Source organism: Castanea sativa, chromosome 11, assembly GCF_040712315.1.
Source record: "Castanea sativa cultivar Marrone di Chiusa Pesio chromosome 11, ASM4071231v1".
NCBI lineage: Eukaryota > Viridiplantae > Streptophyta > Magnoliopsida > Fagales > Fagaceae > Castanea > Castanea sativa.
Genome location: NC_134023.1, coordinates 27,175,071 through 27,195,314, shown reverse-complemented (window position 1 = coordinate 27,195,314; position 20,244 = coordinate 27,175,071). Strand labels below are relative to the sequence as shown.

General features: G+C 41.8%; 1 protein-coding gene across 7 annotated transcripts; it reads right to left on the bottom strand.

Annotated features, from left to right (window-relative positions):
• Window positions 1-269: 269 nt before the first annotated feature.
• On the bottom strand, window positions 270-18,845 carry LOC142615844 (fluoride export protein 1-like). 7 transcript variants are annotated; one of them, XM_075788707.1, is made up of 8 exons: window positions 7,625-8,118; window positions 5,407-5,872; window positions 5,167-5,244; window positions 4,397-4,495; window positions 3,244-3,436; window positions 2,634-3,058; window positions 2,301-2,515; window positions 270-1,448 (listed from the first exon to the last, which is right to left on the bottom strand). In XM_075788707.1, exons 2-8 carry the CDS (start codon window positions 5,815-5,817, stop codon window positions 1,442-1,444), a joined length of 1,428 nt encoding a protein of 475 aa, XP_075644822.1. In that variant the 5' UTR covers window positions 5,818-5,872; window positions 7,625-8,118; the 3' UTR covers window positions 270-1,441. The 7 variants fall into 7 exon arrangements, with proteins under 7 accessions (XP_075644822.1, XP_075644823.1, XP_075644818.1 ...); XM_075788708.1 differs by having other exon boundaries at window positions 2,307-2,515; XM_075788703.1 differs by lacking the exon at window positions 7,625-8,118 and adding an exon at window positions 18,591-18,845 and having other exon boundaries at window positions 271-1,441.
• Between the last annotated feature and the right edge of the window lie 1,399 nt (window positions 18,846-20,244).

The window sequence follows — 20,244 nt, the reverse complement described above, 5'->3', positions numbered from 1 at the left end:
CAAAATTAATATGGGTCCATATTAACACAATTTGAATAAGATGAGAAATATTGTTACCTTTGTCTGTATTAACTTTAAAATACAACCATTCAGTTGTCAATCCTTGTATAAATTTTTTATTATACAGGAAATTCAATTTTGATATATTAATAACAAAATTGGTGTCATGCTTGCCATAAATTCCAAACAAGACAGAGTCCTAATTGCAGGGGCAGTATGCACATTCTGTTTTTGAAATGGCAATTCACAAAGAAACTTTAAGAGTGTTTTTTTTTTTATAAACTTAAAATTTTATTCAAAAAGGAAAAGAGCATGAAGACAAATCCTTCATACAGGTAGAGTAAACTACACTAGGAAGATTATCCTTATTACAGCAAAGAGACTCTTTAAAGACAAGGGAGTGTTTTGCAGCAGTATGAGCTACAACATTGCACTCTCTTTTGACCCAACGGAAACAAATACTCACAAAGTAAGTTTTAAGACTTAAAATGCTGCTAATGATATTATAGATAGACCAATTTGGAGGGACGTCATTCGCAGAAAGCGCATCAAAGCAGCGTTTTGCATCTCCTTTAATTTGGACGTGACTCCACCGCTCATGGATAGCAATTTGCATTGCCCAAAGGATTGCATAGGCCTCAGCAGAGATGGGGGGGAAAGGTTGGTGGAGCTTAGAACAAACTTTGATGACAGTGCCCTTGTGATCTCTAGCCACAACAGCAAGAGCCGAGGAGGATACAGATATGGCCACATCCATGTTGAGCTTTATCAAACCAGAGGGAGGAGGTTCCTAGGTAAGGTGGTTGACTGGGACAGGGGGGATGTCCCTTGTACAACCAGATAGGAAAATTCTTGGAACTTGAACCGAATCTGCTTGATAGAAGTGGGGATATCAACTTGGGCCTTGATATGTGACTTTGTTTCTTAGGTGCCAAATTTTGTCAAGAACCAGCGCTATGTTTAGAGAAATGAGCCATTGATCTTCTTGAGGGCATAAGGCTTGAGGCGGAGTTAGAACTAGCTTGATAATGTCAATATTTGTGGAGATATGTAACTCATCAGCTCTAAGGCCCCAACAGTTGGAGTGCATAATTGCTTTAGCAACCGAACACTTGATGAAGAGGTGGCAGCTAGATTCAATATCACAGCCACAAAACACGCATGAAGGGTCATCAATACTTATTTTGTGGAGCAGCTTTTCTTTTGTAGGTATGGCGTTGGTTCCAAGTCTCCAAAGAAACATTTTGGTCCTTTCTAGAGCCTTTAGCTTCCAAAGTTTTCCCCAAATAACATCTGCTTGAGGTGGTGGAGAGTGTGGTTGGGTTACAATGTGATAGGCAGATTTGACGGAGAAATTCCCACTGGGATTGGGTGTCCATAAGAGCTTGTCTGGTCTTGGGGAAGGTGGTCTGAGTCTGCCAATGCCATTCTATCCATACACCTACAAACTTTAAGAGTGTTAGTTACACTATTTCTGGATTGCTCCTTTCAAAGATTACATAAAATGCATTTCGAGCTTGGTCATGGAATGACTGGCAAACACTACTGCAACTTTGGTCAAAGTTCACTACAATTTACCATGACACACATCTCCAGCACAAGGCTGTTTATTCGAGCAGACAATAAACTCCACATAAGTCACCTAGTGCCTAATACGTTAGAAACTAGAATAGGGAGTTGAAGCTCATAGCTTGAGGGCAAAATTGGTGCACACCATCTACAACTCTACGCTCAATTCACATTTGTTAATTGTCAAATGTCAATGCCAAGTGCCTTACCTCAATTGGCTCTTTGTGATATTTCCAAAGGAGATATTCGGGATTAGAAACCCCCCTCACCCAACTGTTAAATTATTATAAAAAAAAATAGTACATTAACCATCAACACAGATTTCAAGATCAAGGACCTCCATATGTAGCAAATGATGTGCGCCTATGTGCTGGCATGTACCACATCAACCTATTCAACCCTCCTGCACAAATGTTAACAAAGCAAAATGTGCTTCAAAATGGCTGGCACTTGCAAAGACATGATGGCATAACCACCACTTTACACTGAACTTAAAAACAAAATACTCATCTGTTGATAATTTTGTAGTGCCTATTTGAATTTTTAGGAACCCTCAGCTTTCTAGTCAACTAGATACCAACTTGATATCAAGGCATACATGCTGATTATAACTATCTCCTCAGCATTTTGGTCAACTAAATGTCAACTTGATATCAAGGCATATATGATGTACACAATAAGGCTGCCATCAACATGCTCTACCTCCACCAAAAAAAAAAAAAACATATTACCCATACCCCTTTGTCCAAACAGGTACAGAGTATATTAATATCCCCAACCCGAATGAGATGCAAACGGTAATCAATGCATATGCATATGCCCTCCAAGGGTGTTCGCTTTCTCTCATTGCATTGAACTCGGCAATGAAGGTAGAGACAGTACTCAAACAGCCTAAGAATCCAAGTTGTATGCCCGATGCCACAGTATCACAATTCTGGCTATTTACCTGCACCAAATGATTCAAGATTGTGGTCATGTGCTATGCATGTAACAAACGTTCATGGAGACATGTTAATTTTTACATGATTTGGGAAATTCCCAAGATTGAATTTGCCAACACTTACAGCTTTCTTCACAGTAGAGAGTGCTGCCATGATGCAAGCTGCAGAAACATTGGCCGCTAGAGTCCCAAATGGCACCCATTTAAACAAACCAGCCCTGCCTAACCCACGTCCATTAAGTCTGGCTAAGAACCACCTGATCCACACACCTGGAGGTCCAACAAAACAAGCCAACCATAGCTGAGCACCACTGCTACCACTGCTAAAATCCTCCCTCAACAGTGCTCCACATACACCCCATAACAAGCCTAGCATCAAAATCAACGCCACCATGACTGCTAAGTGACGCTTGAAGCTGTCCACCCTCCAGTTGCTGCTTGAGCTTGGAGTGCCACTTCCTGTACACGCATTTTGCCTTGTTAGAAGCCACCTGAAAGCCTTGGCTGTCTCAATCCCAAAAATAATGGAATAGGCTGCAAGAAACAAACCTGCATGGAATCATACAGGTTAAAGGACCATCTCACTCTTAAGTGCCAGAGCAGGCTATAGACTGTTGTTAAGTTTTGAATAGACTAAAGTGGGATATACAATTCAAATCTAATATTTCTAATTCTAATGGATCAGATTACCTACACTACTACATCAACATAGTTCTTACAGTATGGATTTTTACCTACAAGAAAACCAAGCACAGCAAGCACCCAGTGGCCATCAACAATAAGATCAAGCATTTTCTGGTTCCAACCGCTGAAAGTTGTAAGACTTCCCAAATAACCAGTTGACAATCCTATTGCTAGGTAGTCTGACACGCTGGATATGTCTGCTTTGAAAACAATACCCCACCACCCCATCAAGAAAGAACCAACCTAAAAAATGAAAAATATATATTATTATTATTATAATTTGAAGCAGAATATCTTATATCTTCCAATTAATGTCTTTTGTGACCTTTATACACACATATGAAGGGTTGAAAGCAAGAAACTGCATATAAGAATGTCAGTCCTAGGGCACTCTTAAGCCCAACACCAAGCACAACACAAAGTTCCATCACAAAGACTTTACCAAACCAAAGAATCAAGATAAATGTCTAATTTTCCAATCCTAGCTATCCTGTACTGCGACAGACCTTCATAATTTATGCCAAACACAAGTTGTAATTAGGAGCATATAATCATACAAGCAATTCTTCAGAGCTAGGAAAAATGTAGGCTTAAACACTCGCACAGTCTCATCCACTATTGTAATTGAATATGGAGAGTGACCACCACAAAAGTCCCAACTCTAGAAGCAAATGTTGTCCAAAACAATTGTATCTTTGGAGTAAATGTAAAATACCTCTTAAACAATTTTACTTTGCATGACCCTAAAGAATTAGCTACAATTGACTATAGTTATCATCAGTGTATGTTCAACATATTTAATTCTTTTATCATAAATTAACTTATCTTGATTCTTTAATCATATCCTCCAAATACTCATAATTTGATTTGATTTTTAACAAAGTAAACATTAAACTATCACCACATAGTTCAAGAATGAGTGATTCCTCAACCACATCACCTACCACTATAATTTTCTCACAAAGCCCAAGCATATGCATGATATAGACATTGAAAAAAAAGACCAAAGCAGTGATTCACAATGATCTTCCAATGGAAATCAAACACTTAAAAATAACATTGAAATAAGACACATCTTAATGTCAAATGTAAAGTAGTTCGGATGCATTTTTTTCCAAGTGAATCCTTTAAAATGCTCTGAATGTGTGTGCATGCATCAGGAGAGAGAGAGAGAGAGAGAGAGAGAGAGAGAAAGAGAGAGACCATATTGGAAGGAAGGTCAAGGTACAGAATGTTTTCATCGTTTGTCAAGCCAGCGACTCCGGGACCAAACAGCTTTTGTAGCACATACCTTGTCAAAACCTGCACATTGTGGCATGTTAAATATCATAATATTGCTGAGTATGCTTACCAACATGAAATTTACAATTAATCAAATGCAAAAGTGGAAATTCTCTCTGTTCTAGAGAAGACTAAAATTCCAACCAGCCCAATCACAGAACTACAATTCATACGTATAATAAATTAATAATTTTAGTTATTTCCAAATTCTTATGACAAAATGGAGGTAGTATGCCCGAATTATTAAGACACTAATTTTTGCCTCTCCAACATTTGTCAAAAAACTATTTAGTTACTTCCAAGAGGTTGGATTGTTCAGAACTCCAGCACTATGGTTCATATCTAGTTATGTCAAACATGGATAATTAACAATAATAATTACAATGACGCACTTAGAGTACTTCCTTTTTTTTTTCTTTTTTTTGGATATTATATCCTTTGATTTGTATACTTTTGGTTTAAAGAATTTAGTTTTTAAACATATAATATCAGGCAACACAAAAATACATCTGCATCAAAATTCTTCCGCAAAAAAACCAAACACCACACACTTGTAAAGAGGAAACAAGCACAATGGCATTATAAGTTATGAGCATATTGCATTTTAGAACTTAAAAATAAATAAATAATTTTTTTTTTTTTTTAAACTAAACTAAACTAAAAGGAGTGTGCATATATATAGTGCATATTACCCCAAGAATCCCAAAAACAGCTAAATGAATGAGGCAGAAAGCATAATCCAATAACTTTGGCAACCTTTCCTTATCGTCCTGCATATGGAAACATGAAACACACACATTACTTGAACAATCAGATCAGAGGGAAACAAGACATATTTAAAGTAGTCATTAAATAATCAACAACTACCAAAAAAGTTCAGGAATTTCATTTAACAAAGATAAAGAAATGAGAAATCATTGATGAAAGCTCACTTGCTTTTTGTCTTTAGAGCACACAATTGCATCTGTGGAAAGGGGAGATACGATTTCCTTAGGCAAGGGTGTCACTACGGAGATCGTAGTCATTGTTGGTGGATCACGAGACCAATACTTATTAAGGTGCAACAGAGTATCCCCAGAAATGGGGGCAGATAATCCATTCTCTAATGCATGATCACCAGAAAAGCGATGGCTGCTACTCTCACTATTCCTGTTGCTATGAAGAGCCCTATCCCCAATATCTCCTGCCTCTGAGACAATCTCACTTTCAATGTCATCATCAATATGAACAGGTGCAGCTGCTGACAAACTTATAGAACGCCTTCTCAATGAAGAATTGGCACTGCTTGTGCAACTAAATGATCCACTTCGTCTGGGTTCAGAGTCAGCAGTCCCAATATCCATGACTTCCCACCAGAACCTCAAGGCTTGATTCCTCTTGGAATAACTTCAATAGTCACTGAAATAAATTAGGATGTTCATTCAGAGGCCAAATCTTTTTTTTGATAAATAACTGTATTCAGAGGCCAAATCTATATGAATATAATAATAATAATCTAGCTACTGCTGACAATGATGATAATGTTAGTACTTTTAATTCTTGCAAACAATTCTCAACTACTACACTTTTGAAAAAACTAATTATGTACACATAGGCACAAGTGAAGACGCCCATTCTAATTCATTTTAATTAAAGGTCAATCTTGAGAAATATAAGTTCATTAATATGTGTTGGCATCTAAGTTCTATGAGTCATGACATCAGAGAGATAAAGACACAAAAGTAATAACATATGATAGTCCAAACATTTCAATTTTGATTGGTATTAGTACATCTTCTCCTTCACCAAGAACAAAGAATATTTTTATTTTCTATGTACAAATTCTATTTAAACAACAGATAAATTAGATAAAAACTTTTGTTTTTCTCAACAAAAAAAAAAACTAGGGAACATAAAAACAAAATGGCATTCCTATCACCTGACACATAGCACATGCACTAGTGGATTTGTTAGAACTTGCCCTTTTTTTTATCAGCTTCACAACAAAAGGAATGGCTAGGCCAACTGGGTTGTCATAATTTTATAGATTTAAGAAAGAGGGCAAAGCTGAATATTATAGCAATAAAATCTGATTCCACTAGTTTTCAAAACACGACCTACGCTAGATCTCATGTAACAAAAGGTCAAACATTAAAACCTGTATGAAAAGATATTAAATTATTGATACGTGTCAGGTTCAGATAATCATGACATGAGAAAGAATAAAGGCACAAAACCAAGCTTAATTTAGTATTCAATCACTTCATTTTGACATTTTCTAAAAAATAAAACAATTTACTCATGGACCCAATTTAATCAATGTGGTGCAGAGCGTAACATCTGTTTTTCTCTCTTTTTACGCTAGCTACAGACATATCTCACGTGTTAGATCAGCAGATTGCAAGATCAAATCTAATGCATATAACTTACACACGTTTCCACCAATTTGAAAAACTAGAATGAACCTGTCACACATAGGTCTTCATGATGTTAGAAATTTTATGGTAAATTGGGGTTGAACAAAACTAGTGTCACATAAAAAATTCTTAACAATTTCACAAAAAGTAATTTGTCTACCAGCTCACACTTGGGCCTATCACAAATCTACATTCTTTTTTTAAATTGACCCACGTGTAACTAAGGTGGTAGGTAAAATTGGGTGTTGTTATGAAATTGATGTGACTTTAGCTTTATTGAAATTATTAAACTATGACCCAGAAAAATTAATTGATAGTTCGGACAACAAGCAGAATCTTCAGCAGCAAACTCATATTTTTAATGGCAATCCAATCATATAACCAACATTACTAAGAGCTAAAAGATGTGTCCTCCATTATCAGAACATGAAAAACGAAAAAGCAAAATACAAAACAAACCTCACTCAAATACTATTGAGAAAATTTTCTTTAGAATTTTTAAATCGATAAAACAACAATATAAAGTGAACCTTTTTCATATTAGCTCACGCATGAACATTGAACAAATAAAGAACATGGAAAGTGAACAAAAAAGAAAAGTAAAAATTACAACAGAAAAGCTATTATTTTTACGTTTCATTATAAGAAGATTAAATTGAAATATACCGCGTGGTTCAATGTAGACTTGGAAAAATAAATAAATAATGGACGCACGTATAATGAGAGCGACAGAGAGAGAGAGAAAGAGAGATACCAAACAACTTTTGAGAAGGCAGGAAAGCAAGTCAAAATCGAACAGAGCGCTGGCTGGAACAGTTTTCTGAGATTTCTCATTCAACACGGCAATGGGTGACCGTACGTATGTGAGAGAATCGATGAAAGAGGAGCAAATGCTTTTTGAACCTGCGAGCAAATGAAAAAGAAAAATAGAATCGCAATGGTTCTCTGAGTGAGTGAGTGAGTGAGTTCTTGTTGCTTGTTTCTTGTTTTCCTGAAAGACCAAAAGGGTTTCGGCTATAACAGGAACGAGAGAAGAAAAATGGTGCAGCAAAGCGAGAGAGAAAGAGTGAGAGGGCAGCAACCACTGTTTGTGGTGGTGCCGCTGAGTTTTGTTGCCACTGATGCTGGCGAAGGCTTTGGGGCTCTTGCCTTTGGACAGAGCTCTGGCTATGGAGGATCGCGAGAGATAGAGAATTTTAGAGATGGAGAGAAGATGGTTGGGTTGGACTCATTGGAGAGAGAGAGAGTAGTGCCGAAAAAATAAGAGAATAAATTGAGTCCGGATTACGCCAGCCAATCCTAAAAAGCCACATCAGCAAAGTACTTTAAACTAAATACACCTCACTACACAAAATTATAACTCAATTAAAACTCCAAAACCTTTCAAACACAACACGTACACGTTCAGTCCTCCTCCTCCTCATCCCACCGAAGCTCCACCCCTCATCAACAACACTAACAGCAACAGCACTTGGACATCAGATACACACACTAAAATAGAATAGCTAATTTGCAGAAAACTCCATGAGATAAGACAAAACCCATTGATGATGCCGAAAATATCACCAGTGAGTTGCAAGCTCCTCAAACGAAAATAACACCTGCAAAAAGAAAACAAAGGACCTAGAAAAGAGCACCGGTGTGGTGTCGGCCGAATACCCTCCGAAGGTCAAGTTAAGATCTGGTTTCTTTTAACCCTAGAGTGCCAGAGTTAAGAATATAATGCGTACCTTCATACCTAGGGTTTCTGGGGTATTTATATTGAGTAGAATTACCTTTCTTTAAGGATACAACTTCCTTCTTAAGTTCCTTTCCATATAGGAGTCTTCCCAAACGTGCGTCGCAAGAAGTCCAAATATACACGTTTGCGTGGGGATAAAGCAAAAGCTTATCTGAAATATATCAAACGACGTGCCACGTGGCATCCATAATTAATTTATACAGGACGGACATTCAGCAACACCCAACCGTCATAGCTGGGTCACTCATGGTGTCGATCCGTCCTCACTGTCTTCATCCATTTACTATTTTTATCCCCTTCGCTGCCTTCGAGTCCTTGGATCCGTCCTTATAATCGACGGATCCATGGAATGACTAAAAGCAATGTATTAAATGGGGACGGCCTTGGCATACCATGACGGATGACACGTGGCCCGTATTTCGACGAAGAGCACGTGGCCCCTCGTGGATTGGATATTTCCCCAAAACGAGGCGTCGCTTCGTATTCCGTGCCCTCTGTTCTATAAAAAGCCAGATTTTTCTCTCCTCATTTTATCTTCATATCAAAAACTTGTGAGCAGAGCACAACCGTCACAACTATCGTGTCTTCCTATCATTTCAACAGATCCGTCCGTCGCTCCTCGTCAGAAACCGTCTCAATCCGGTATGTATTACAAACCTTTCTCCGTCTTTCTTTGAATTTCATTGTTTTAAGTATATGCACTTTCTTTAGAACCGTCGGTATCTTAGGTTATACCGTCATAAAAGTAGGTAATGTCTAGTGCGTCAAGTAACCAGTCGTTTGCCCGCGAGGGGGCGGGCTACGATGAAAAGTTTCCGTCAGGTCCAAGAGATCCTGACACTTCAAGTGAAGAGAGGAATTCGTCAAGTACCTCTTCTTCCCTTGACGGTGGTATAGAGACAGAGAGTTCAGAGTCGTCCAGTAGTAGCTTGGACGGCGTTGATCCCCGTCCGATCGAATAATTGGCCCAGATGGCTCTTAGGGGAATTCGTCATCTTTGCGCTCTCGGACGGTAAATGATTTTAGGTCGTCCATGATCGAATCCCAACTCAACTCACTTAGGACCAAGTATCAAATACCGGATAACATCCCGTCTGCGTCTTCCCGAAAAATCGCAGAAATGCTACTACAAGGAGTAGACGGTGTTGGGATCTACGAGCAAGCTTTAAAGGCGGGGCTCGATTTCCATTAAGTTCTCTTCACCGTCGACTTCTTCAATACCTTGTCTCGTCCATCACCCAAATCTCCCCCAATGCCTGGAGAGTGTTCATTGGGGTTGAGGTTTTATACGGGGCAATGTCTGACGGTTCCAGAAGGTTGACGGTGGAAGAATTTTTCCATTGTTACCGTCCGACAGAGATTGTTAAGTCCAAGGGGATGTATAGCTTGGCAGCTAGAAGTCCTTTATTGAGGCTCGTCGCTGACACTCCGGACTCGAACAGAGGCTCGGAAGAGCCGTTACTTCTTTTTAGAAGGGGACGAATGGATGTGTCATCCAGAGATGTAACTAATATGCCGTCGACACAACATGGGTCATAATGCCTCCGTCGGGTATGTGTATCCCTTTTGCTTCCGTCCAGTTTTTGAAGTTTATTTTCATTTTTTTTCTTTTAGGCCTAACCGTCCTTTATTGCAGCGCGGGACCGTCCACAGGTTGATTTGGAGCAGTGGAGTTTTCTGGAGAAAATCTTCAACAAAACAAAACGCAAGAGAGGACTTGGGCTCGACTCGTCACACTCGATACGCTTCATCGGTATTGTGACGGACCGAACCTTCATCCGCCGCCCGTCAATACGATAACGAATTCGAAAACGTAAGTTCATCAAAATTATACCCGTCAATAATTTTTCTCTTGTTTTACTTTTTTATCTTTTCTTTCTCATCCGTCTTTGATTCACGAGATGGACGCCGCCAGAGGAAAGCATTCATTAAACAACGGGCGGCGAAGAAAAAACAAGAGGGAGGTCGAAACAAAGGGGACGGTCCCACAGTACCGTCAAACGGATTCAAGTTGAAAAAACGGACCGTCCTCCCAAGAAGCAAAAGACCTCCACCGAGCCCGTCGTGGCCTTAAAGGCGAGAGAAGACGGGCGTCAAGCATGGAAAAGGCAAAGGCTTGATGAAAGGCCCGGCAACCTCCGAGGAGAAACCACCCGTTCTCTTCCGGGAGGATTCAAGCTATGCCCTTGAGAAGATGTCGTCTATCTTGGACGGTACCGACGACTATGCGTAACCTCGGCAACCAGTCAACGGAAGCTATGGGTGAGACGGGTCTTTTCACCCTTGCATAGGTAATTTTGAATCCGTCTAATATTGTTGCTAAGTTCCTTCACATCCGTCATAACGTTGTATTTTGCTTCCAAAGCCATGGTGATGATGAAAGGGCTCCATGGCCGTTGTCTCAATCATGAGACATCCATGGACCGTCCGAGAAAGAAAAGCCGGACGATGGAGGATGAGGCTGCACGAGTTGAAGACCTACAAGATCAACATGGACGAGAAGCTCAAATATTCGGAGCAGGTCAGAGAGGAGGTGGAAAAAGGGAACGGGCATCTTCGTGAGATATTGAAGGACAAGGAGAAGCAGCTGACGGAGACAACATCCAAGCTTCACAACGCAAAGGAGATAGCCGTTCTAGAATATCGGGATTCGAACTCCTTCGACGGAGCTAGGGAGCTCACTTTGTGGACGGGTTCGATGACGCCATCGGTCGGGTGAAGTCATCGTACACGACCTGGACGTATCCCATATATCTATTGATGCTCAAGGAGCAAACGCTTGCACAATCCGTCCGTTCGAAAGTACGGAAAAGTGTTTGCCGTCATCCGGTAGACGAAGGCGAAGTTCCACCTCCCAGCCAGCCAAATGACGGTCCATTGGTCGAGAACTCTCCGAAGAATGAATAGGATACTTGCTTTTTTTGTAAAAGTTTTCACCGTTGTAAAAGTTTTCACCGTTGTGAAAGAACTTTATTTAAACCGTCATTTGTAATTATTGAACTTGACTTATCAAATCTTTTGTTGCATGTTGCTTGCTCATTATCCGTCGTATATTCAGTTAATCCGTCCTACTTGGTGAATGGACTTTCAAATGTATTTTTGCTAACCGTCCATCATGTAGACATTCAGTCACGGGATGATCCGTCCACTTTGTGAACTGGTAGGTTTTTATACTTTAGGGGATCCGTCCACTTTGTGGACTCGTAGGTTTTTTGACCCTTTGGGTGATCTGTCCACTTTGTGGACTTCAAAGTTTTTTACCCTTTGGGTTATCCGTCCACTTTGTGGACTCGTAGGTTTTTTACCCTTTGGGTGATCCGTCCACTTTATGGACTTGTAGATTTCTCACCCTTTGGGTGATCCGTCCACTTTGTGGACTTGTAGATTTTTCACCCTTTGGGTGATCCGTCCACTTTGTGGACTTCAAAGTTTTTTACCCTTTGGGTTATCCGTCCACTTTGTGGACTCGTAGGTTTTTTACCCTTTGGGTGATCCGTCCACTTTATGGACTTGTAGATTTCTCACCCTTTGGGTGATCCGTCCACTTTGTGGACTTGTAGATTTTTCACCCTTTGGGTGATCCGTCCACTTTGTGGACTTCAAAGTTTTTTACCCTTTGGGTTATCCGTCCACTTTGTGGACTCGTAGGTTTTTCACCCTTTGGGTGATCCGTCCACTTTATGGACTTGTAGATTTCTCACCCTTTGGGTGATCCGTCCACTTTGTGGACTTGTAGATTTTATTGTAGACTTTCATCAGCATGTATAAAAAATTCCTCTCATAAGTTTCAATAAACCAAATTGTTCATGAAAAAGAAAAACTCAGCTCTAAGAAGTAAAAAGCCATAACATTCTAAAATTAAAACTGAAAAGTAAGGCAGTAGGTATTGTGACTGCTGCACTATTGGTAGTACTTCTTCAGGTGCTCCGTGTTCCAGGGGTGGCCTAACTTCTTTCCGTCTAATGTCTCCAAGTAGTACGTTCCTTTCCTGCGCCATGAGATGATTCGGTACGGACCTTCCCGATTGGGACCCGGCTTTCCCGGGGATGCATCTTTCGTAGCGCCAAGCACTTTACGCAACACTAGATCTCCAACTTTGAAGTCCGTGCCGAACCTTAGAGTTGTAATGTTTTGCCATCATGTCCCGGTACCGCGCCGGTCTTTCGCCGCCGTTGCCCTAATTTCATCAATAAGGTCAAGCTCTAGACGTAATGCTTCGGAATTCTTACTCTCGTCATAACTTTCCATGCGGTAGCTCGTCGATCCCACTTCTATCTTTGGTATGAGGGCTTCCGCACCAAACGCCAATCGAAACGGTGTCTCTCCCGTTGGCGTCCTTGCCGTTGTTCGTACGCCCATAGGACACTGGCGCTTCGTCCGGCCATATGCCCTTTGCCCCCTCGAGCCGGGTCTTGATGATTTTTAACAAGGACCGATTCGTGACTTCAACTTGTCCGTTGGCCTCGTGGACGAGCGGGCGACGAGTAGTGATTCTTGATTCCACGGTCGAGAACAAAAATCTCGGAACGCATCGTTGTCGAATTGCTTCCCGTTGTCTGACACGAGCACTCTCGGGATCCCATATCGGCAAACAATATTTCTCCATACAAAGCTGCGAATATTTTTCTCCGTGATAGTAGCAAGAGCTTCTGCTTCCACCCACTTGGTGAAGTAGTCGATACCAACCACCAAGAACTTCAGTTGTCTTGCCGCTATTGGAAATGGACCCATGATGTCTAACCCCCATTGTGCGAATGGCCATGGGGCCGTCATGGGTGTGAGTTCCTCCGTTGGCTGCCTGATAAGGTTGCCGAATCGTTGACACTTATCGCAGGCTCTTATGTACATGTGGGCATCCTTCTGCATTGTCGGCCAGTAATACCCTGCCCGGAGTAGTTTGTGTACTAGAGATCTTGATCCTGAGTGGTTTCCACAGATCCCTTCATGAACTTCCCTCATTACGTAGTCTGCTTCGTCATGGCCCAGGCATCTTAGATAAGGTCGGGAGAATCCTCTTTTGTAGAGGATGCCTTTGATCGATATGAATCGGGCGGCCCCAACCTTCAATTTCCTAGCTTCTTCCTTCCCCCGTTCCGGAAGCTTGCCGTCCTTGAGGTACGCCACGATTGGAACCGTCCAACCCTTTCCGAGTGGTTAATTCCTGCACTGAACATTATCTAGTAACGATGAATATTGGACGAAGGACAATACCTTTCTGGGACGACCATAAGTTCGGCCGGGCAGCCTTTGCGAGTCGATCCGCTTCTTGATTCTCTTCTCTCGGTATACGAGTTATCGTGAATTGGAGGGCACTCGTCCGACCCTTCACTTCTTCGAGATACCTTCTCATTCGTTCATTCCTACAATCATAACTCCCATCAACTTGGCTAGCTACGATTTGGGAATCGGAGTAGACCATTGCCTTCCTGGCCCCCGCTATTGCAAGCTCCAATCCCGCATTACCGGGGCCTCGTACTCCGCTTCATTATTCGTAGCGGGGAATTCCGGACGGATCATAGATTCAATTTTATCTCCTTAGGGTATGGAGTACAACTCCGATTCCTCCCGCATGCTTATCGGAGGATCCGTCTATGTGAATTCTCCATGTAGGCGTCTCTTCGCTCGCTCCTCGTGTGTGTAGTGAATTCCGCAATGAAGTCCGCCAATATTTGTCCTTTCACATTTGCTCGTGGCCGGTATTGGATATCGTACTCGCTTAGCTCGATAGCCCACAAAGCCATTCGTCCGGCGGTTTCGGGATTGTGCATTGCTCTCCGCAATGGCCGATCCGTCGGGATTGTTATCGTGTGTGCTTGAAAATACCGGCTTCGGTTTCGAGCCGGAGGTGCGAAGGCGAGTTTCTCTATCCGTGGGTACCTCTCCTCGGCGCCTCGCGGCGCCCGGCTCACAAAGTACACAGGCTTCGGACCTTCCCCTTCCTCTGCAATGAGGAGCCGCACTTACCGCCGCCGACGAGACGGCCAAGATACGGGAATAATTCCTCCCCGGCGTGGACGGGCTAAGTAATGGCGGGGCGGACAGATATGCCTTCAACTCTTCAAATGCCCTTTGGCATTCGTCCGTCCACTCAAAGATTTCCTTAGCGTTCTAAAGAAAGGAGACACTTGTCCGTTGCTCTTGATACGAATCTATTTAAAAGGTCGCTATCTTTCCCGTCGGACTTGCACTTCCTTCACCGTCCTTGGAGGGGATAGATCCATAATTGCTTTCACTTTTTCGGGGTTGACCTCAATGCCCCGGCCGGGACACCATGAACCCTAAGAACTTTCCGGCGGTTACTCCGAATGCGCATTTGCTTGGGTTCGGCTTCATTTTGTACGTTCGAAGAGTGTCGAAAGTCTCCTGGAGGTCCCTCGATGATCCGACGTTTTTACGCTTTTTACCAACATGTCATCTACGTAGACTTGGACGTTCGGCCAATCTCGTGCTCGAACATCTTGTTCATTAATCGTTGGTATGTGGCTCCCGCATTCTTGAGCCCGAATGGCATCACCTTGTAGCAAAAAGCCCTTGACTCGTCACGAATGATGTCTTCTCTTGATCTGTCTTCTCCAACTTAATCTGGTTGTACCCCGAGAAGGCGTCCATGGGCTCAACAACTCATGTTTTGCGGTTGAGTCGACTAAGAGTCAATCCGTGGGAGCGGGTAACCGTCTTTGGGCATGCTTTGTTCGAATCCGTGAAATCAACGCACATTCTCCACTTCCCATTTGACTTTTTGACCATTACCACGTTCGCCGGCCCGGTCGGGTAGTACACCTCTCGTATGAAGTCCGCTTCTCGTAGCTTCGCACTTCCTCCGTTGCGGCCCGATCCCGCTCGGGGAGCAAACACGCGTTTCTTTTGTCGGATTTGGGGGGAAGGAAGGTGATATATTCAATTTATGAACTATGACGGCCGGATCTATTCCCGGCATGTCGTCATGGCTCCATGCGAACACATCCCTGGTTTTCTTTAAGGAACATTAAGCGCATGTCGAATCGGTTGGTCGACCGAGGGTCCCTATCCCTGGTGGTTCGATCGGGCCTTGAATCATCTAGTTGGACTTCTTCCAATGTCTCCACGGGTTACGCCATTATTCTCTCGTTCTTTGATGCTCATTGTACGTACATGGTCATCCATCTCCATCATGGCCACGTAGCATTCCTCTTGCCTACTTGATTTCCGCGTAGTTCTCAACCCCATGTTCGGTGGGAAACTTGATCATCGGATGGTAGGTTGAAGTGATGGCTTTCCATGCGTTGAGTGTAGGTCGTCCGAGTATGGCGTTGTATCTTTGAGGAACAATCGGCCACTAGAAAGGAGATATTTTTAGTTATCGACGTGGGTAGTCTCCTACCGTCACCGCCGGCGTGACGGATCCTAAAGGATGGACCCGGGTTCCCCCAAAGCCAACGAGGGGCGCGGACGCGGGATCAAGCGCTCCTTTGCAATCCCCATTTGCCGGAACGCCGATAGTAAAGGATATCCGCCGAGCTCCCGTTGTCTACTAAAACTCGGTGGACGTTGAAGTCTCCTACCGTATACTAACCACAAGCGCGTCGTCATGGGGGTGGTGAAGACGCCGGGCCTCGTCTTGAAAAACTCGATACCGGAGTCGTTCCGCCGTATTCTTTCTAATGAAGGTCCCGTCGGCGGACACTTTGCACCGTCCGTAAATAAGTCTTTCTCGGCCTTCTTGGACGATCCCTGCGAAGCGTTGCCCCCATTATCATCCGTATGTCTCACCGGTGGTCCGGACGCTCGTTTTCCGTCTAGGTTCCGTTCCGGGCTGATCAGCTCTTTCCTTCCTCACGAACCTTTGCAACCTTCCTCGCCTTATAAGGGCTTCGATCCGTTGTTTCAAGTCATAGCAGTCCGTCGTATCATGGTCGTGGTCACGGTGAAAGCGCAATATCTATCTCTTGGCCTTTTGTTCGGATCTCCCTTTAACTTACCCGGGAATGTCAAGCTTCCTTCATCTTTGATTTGCATAAGCACTTGGTCAATTGGGGCTATGAGGGGGTGAAACTTGTAAACCTCCACGAAGGTGGTTTTTGGGTCTCCGGTCTTCTCGTCGATCTCTCGGTTCTAGCCGCTTTTCGTCCGTTATCCGGTTTCATATCTTCCTCTCTCTCCCTTTTCTTTGGTTTATAGTCGTCTCTCGACGAAGGTATCCTCCGCGTTCATATACTTCGTCGCCTGTAATAGACATCGGACATAGTCTTTGGGTCATTCTTACATAGGGAAAATAAGAACTTACCCTCTTGTAACCCGTTTGTGAATGCCGCCACAAGTGTCTTGTCGTCGGCCTCGTCTATCGAGAGGGATTCCTTATTGAAGCGGGCTATATAAGACCTCAATGTCTCACCTTCTCGTTGTTTAATTCCCGCATGCATGCAATAGACCTCTTGTGTCGATGACTTCCAATGAAGTGTGACACAAGCGCGCTCCTAATTCCTTAAAAGTGCCGATGGAATTAGGCGTCAACTTGCTGTACCAATCCCTCGCGAGGCCCTTTCAAAGTGGTGAGGAAAGCTCTACACATGATTTCGTCCGTACACCCCGAAGATGCATCGGTGTTCGAAAGACTCCGGAGTGATCCAACGGGTCCTTGGATCCGTCATAGTTTTCCCACGTGGGGCATTTTGAACTTTGAAGGGACGGGCATAAATTCACCAACGCCGTGAATGGTGAATCCGTTCTATGGACTAGGTCGTCAGTATTGCCGGATACCCGTCCCTTGGCGTTCATCATGGCATCCATACGTTCCCTCATCTCTTGCATCTCGGTGGCTATGTGAGTCGGCAGCTTGTGTCTAAAGCAAGTGGTGGATTGGTTTCTTGTCGCTCGGGTCTAGTCGGAGCGTTGCGCCTCGTGAGTCTTTCCGCGTTCCTTCCTTCGGGGCTAGCGCCCTCTGATCTTCTGTGGTGCACTCGATTTGCGGTTATTTGCCGCAATCGTTCTTCCAAATCATGATTCTGCTAAGTGAGGCGCTCAACCGCCGCCGCAAGCGGTTGGACTGCCTTTCCAAAGCGGTGGCACGTGGTTCGTCGCCTTGATTGTTGTTCGTCGCCATCGATCGGGTGAGTGCCATGCAACTCTTTGTCTCGGGGATAGAGCGAGGCTAAAAATAATCGAAGATTTTCTTCCTCTTTTTTCCCACGAGACGGCGCCAACTGATGATGCCGAAAATATCACCGAGTGAGTTGCAAGCTCCTCGAAACGAAAGTAACACCTGCAAAAAGAAAACAAAGGACCTAGAAAAGAGCACCGGTGTGGTGTCGGCCGAATACCCTCCGAAGGTCAAGTTCAGATCTTGTTTCTTTTAACCCTAGAGTGCCAGAGTTAAGAATATAATGCGTACCTTCATACCTAGGGTTTCTGGGGTATTTATATTGAGTAGAATTACCTTTCTTTAAGGATACAACTTCCTTCTTAAGTTCCTTTCCATATAGGAGTCTTCCCAAACGTGCGTCGCAAGAAGTCCAAATATACACGTTTGCGTGGGGATAAAGCAAAAGCTTATCTGAAATATATCAAACGACGTGCCACGTGGCATCCATAATTAATTTATACAGGACGGACATTCAGCAACACCCAACCGTCATAGCTGGGTCACTCATGGTGTCGATCCGTCCTCACTGTCTTCATCCATTTACTATTTTTAACCCCTTCACCCATGGAATCCCAGTAGAGTCCTTGTAGCAAAAAAAAAAAAAAAACCACCAAACAGCTAAAATGCAGTGCTAATAAGAAAAAAAAAAATCAACAATCCTGTCATACAAGATTTTGTAATAAGAAAAAAAAAAATGCCAATTGATTGGTCCCTTATTTGGTCCAAGTTCAAATCAAAACTTAGAATCAGTTTAGGGGTTGATAAAAAACCATCAAAAGACCAAAATCCAACAAAACCCATAGTGATTGACGTCCACAAAAAGCCAAATCCATCAATATTTCAAATAATGAGAGAACAAACCTTGAGATTGTGAACAAACCCCAGCACTCTGAAAGTGCGAAGACCTATCTCTCTAGAATATCTCACTGTTCCTCTCTCTCTCTCTCTCTCTCTCTCTCACACTCACAGACTGTGTCTGGATCGAAGAGATTTGCAAAATGTGAGGGATTTTACTGCTTCACATTTCACACCACAGGTAAATAGGCTTATTCACGTCTTTGATTCCTTTTTTTTTTAACGCTTTGTTTGGTTTCTAAGAGAAAGCAAAGAAGATAGATTAGTGTCCGTTTGGTTTGCGTTTTGGTCTGCCTCTGGTTTTTTTTTTTTTTGGTTTGAACAGTGTCTGGTGCACTTTTTTTGTTTGACCAACTTTTGGTCACTGTTTATGAGACATGCATAATAAATCGAGTCATAATAAATAGTATTTTTTTAAAATGTGAATAGTAATTAAAAATTAGTTTTTATTGTTTTCAGCTCACTTAATTTATTCTGTTTTAATTAGGGATTTAAGTTGATAGTACAAAAGAGTGACATGACAAGATTTTATAGGCGGGTGTAAAACTAATGTTTTATGTCACAACTTGACTTAATGTTTTTTTGAAAGAGAGAATGTGTGTTTTAAAGTGGGCAAATGAATTCAAAATAAATAAATAAATTATTATTATTTAAAGAAAATAGAGTGTATTATAAATAATCTGACGTGTGTTTTTACAACTTGCTTGTGTAAAATTTAAAAAAAAAAATTAAGTTCTTATGCTAATAAAAAGAATAATCTAATATGCATTAATACAAATAGAGTAATGATAGCAATATAACAAAATATTATAATAATTTCATAACATTCATACCTGGTCCACCACAATTTCTAATTCAAATTTTTAATGTGCTAATTTGATAATGTTGTGAAAAATTTGTGAATTTTTGTTTGGTCTATGGCTTTGTTTTAGTCAAAATTCTTTTAAAAAAATTAACAATTTAATTAAAAATTTTGTAATTCAAGTGATTAGATTGTCTTGATATCTCCCACTCAAATTACTCGTTCCAATAATCAAATTTTAAATTAAATTAAATAAAAGTGGAGAAGAAGAGACAAATGCAAGTCCAATCCTAACGTGCAGCCACTTTAAATTTTAGCCATTCAGAGTTGAAAATACTAAAGTTAGACATCATTCAAAGAAAAAGTTATGGTACATTCACGTAGTCCGTATGAAAAGGACTTTTATGGTAGCTAGAACAGTATGAAAAGGATTGCTTATGCAGATGCAGCAGCTCCGGAAATGGGTGGCCAGAAGCTCGTGAGTCGTGAAAGTTTGGAATAATGATAGCGATATAACAATTTCACAAATATTTTAAAATTAGTACGCCAAACGGCCAAAGTGCGAAACTCATTCAATGACACGATGATATATTAATTTTGAAAATGTTGTGGTTTTCTACTTTTTCTTGTTTTCGTGATGCTAACACCGTCGAAATTGATACAATTTTATGCTATAACTGGTCACATAATATGTCGGGTTATGATTAATAAAAGTGTATTTTATACAATTCTATGTTACAACTCATTAGATGACATGACCAGTTATGATTAAAAAAAAAGTGTGATAGTGGACTATTTAGGACGCACTTTCACCAATTTTGATAATCCTAACATTATTATTTTTGGTATGTTTAGATA

Bases quoted from the DNA above. Each gene is read 5' to 3' on its own strand.
- LOC142615844 (XM_075788703.1), bottom strand. From the start codon at position 5,817: ATGGATATTGGGACTGCTGACTCTGAACCCAGACGAAGTGGATCATTT. The intron at 4,496-5,166 runs GTAATATGCACT...CACAATGTGCAG, and splicing joins CTGTTTTTGGGATTCTTGGG to GTTTTGACAAGGTATGTGCT. The intron at 1,442-2,300 runs GTAATATGTTTT...TAAAGTTTGTAG, and splicing joins GTTTGGACAAAGGGGTATGG to GTGTATGGATAGAATGGCAT.